A 2500-nucleotide genomic window follows, 5' to 3' on the forward strand; every position below is an offset into this window, starting at 1 on the left:
ACACACACTCTAAGCTGTATGGCGAAAGTTGAGTGTGTGTGTGTGTGTGTGTTTGTGTGTCTTAGAGAGGGTGTGAGCTACGCAGGTACACATAGAGGAACACACAGACCTTAAACTTGCTTTGGAAACAACTGAAAAATTGATTGCAAAAACAAAGACACATACAGTTACTTCTCACACACACACACACACACACACACACACACACACACACACACACACACACACACACACACACACACACACACACAGACATAAACACACCTCCTGATTGAGGAGGGCGGTGGCCAGTTTGTGGACGTCTGCGGTGAGCAGGGAGGTGCCGCGGATGACCTTGCTGAGGGCGGCCAGTGACTGGTGGATGCCCTGGACCAGGCGGATGGCGTTGAACTGCTCCAGGACGATGAAGGAGAGGATGGGGGAGCCCTGACCCTCAGTGGGGGGGGACACCTTCTGGTGGATCAGAGACGAGCCCTGGGGGGAAACAGGAGGAGCATGGGTGAGACACAGAGAGCGAGAGAGAGAGGGAAAAGGGGGAGAGGGGGAGTAAAAAAAGAGAGGAAGAGGCAGAGACAGAGAGAGAGAGAGAGAGAGAGAGAGAGAGAGAGAGAGAGAGAGAGAGAGAGAGAGAGAGAGAGAGAGAGACACAGAGAAAGAAACGTATCTTTTATTGGTATTTTGATTTGGTCAATAACTCCAATTAAGCACTAGGCTTGGGCGGTATCTATTTGTTCATCACTTCATACTTTCCTGACGTTCCAGCGGGGTACACGTTATACGTATGACGTATTTGTGCAAAAAAAAAGAAGTAAAATCCGAGCTACTGGTGATAGAAGTCACTGTAGCATGTATGGCATCGTCTAGCCTACAATGCCATGTGTCTAATATGCAATTAGCCTACTTAGACAAGCCTTGCTGGGTTTAAATGCTTTTGGCCTATAACATAATGAATAGATGGAAATAAGCGCCCTTCATCCATAGATTCAGCAGACCTTGCTGGAGGTATGATGACACTGCTGTGGAAGATCCCCAAAGTCAGTGGGCTGAACGGAGATGATGTGTGGGTGGTGGTGCCAGACTGGCATTTGAATAAAATCATGTGGCTTATAAACTACTTTTGTAGTTGGAAGAAGTCCTCTCAAGATATAGTTATATGTGGCAATATTCTCATGATTCCATATCTAGTCATATGTAACTGATTAGCTGGAAGACCTAAAGAGCAGAAATGAGAATAAATTAGCTGATGTGAGCAAAACTACACTAGCCATCATGCAGTGTAAACTCCAGAATCGTCAAAGGATAAACAGGGTCACAAGTGTGGAAGCTGAGCGCTAGGGAAAGGCGGAGACAACTACTCATTGATGAGTTAAAAAGATCACCCTTTGTCTATTTCAACACCACTCCACTGGGTCATTGTCACAGAGCACACAACTTAATCACCCCTAGGGTGTATGGGAAACGTAGTTACCCAACCTACTAACAGTGGTGTGAATGTAAACACATAAGAACATGGGTGGATCACTGAATTATATTAAATGTCACCACAAGCCAATTCTTTCTTTGCTACCTCCAAAATAGTATTCTGTTGGCTTAGTTGGCTCTGTGGCAGTTTAACAGAAAAAGGAGCGTCTGTATTTTTGACTGCATTGAAAATCATACCTTCTGGATTTGTAAACACCCCGATATGCTGTAATACCGTGATATCGCCCATGAAAATCAAGATTAATATGTAGATCATGTATATCATGACCAAATAGAAAGAGATAGAGAAACAGACAGACAGAGGGAGAGACACAGAAAGAGAGTGAGAGACAGAAACAGTGATATGGAGATAACAACGGAGAGTGATAAGAGCAAAGGTCAAAAGCACTTGACACAATAAACAGCAGACGTTCGTCTCAGCTGTCCTTGAGAGCACTCCTCGCCCACTACACAAACACAAGCACACTTAATCGTGAACTGATTGCCCTCGCACGTGAGCGTACAATGAGCTGCTGCTTCACTCTTGGCACCTCATGCAGTTGGCAACTCCCCGCAGACCGTGCCTTGTTAGCGCTGTTAGCATCACTGCTACGTCGGCGAGGACAGAAACGCTCATCTGCACAGCCGCTGAGCTGAAAGTGCCGGCTAAAAAAACCCATGCTATGGATCAAGGACCCACGGCAACCTCCAGCCAGCTGTGCCCTCATGCCAATGTTGGAGAGGGAGACAGGATGGCACAGGAGCGCGGGGGAGAGGGAGAAAGAGAAAGAGAGAGAGAGAGAGGAGGAGAGGGAGGGATAGAGGGGAGATGAAAAAGAGGATGAGCAAGAGAGGCCAACAGAGGCCGAAGAGAGAGCAAAAAACAAGAGCAGGAAAAACAACCATGCCTCAAACAGAGCGATGCTGCCATCATGAAACGAGGAACAAGAAGAGGCGCTAACACCCGCCCTACATGAAAACAACACGCCAGCAAATCCCGCAGTGTGTGGATCTGTGTGCATGTGTGTTTCGGTGTGTG

The 2500-nt window shown here is 47.0% G+C and overlaps 1 protein-coding gene across 1 annotated transcript in view; it reads right to left on the reverse strand.

Moving 5' to 3' along the window:
* dync2h1 (dynein cytoplasmic 2 heavy chain 1) overlaps positions 1–2500 on the reverse strand; it is a gene marked incomplete at its 5' end in the record, with an annotated part of 168631 nt that overhangs the window by 28312 nt on the left and 137819 nt on the right. The window contains 1 exon segment of the mRNA XM_080844294.1: positions 265–474. Within this exon segment, the coding sequence (XP_080700420.1) occupies positions 265–474 (210 nt within the window).

This window comes from Sprattus sprattus (genome assembly GCF_963457725.1).
Source record: "Sprattus sprattus genome assembly, chromosome: 9".
NCBI classification, from domain to species: Eukaryota; Metazoa; Chordata; class Actinopteri; order Clupeiformes; family Clupeidae; genus Sprattus; species Sprattus sprattus.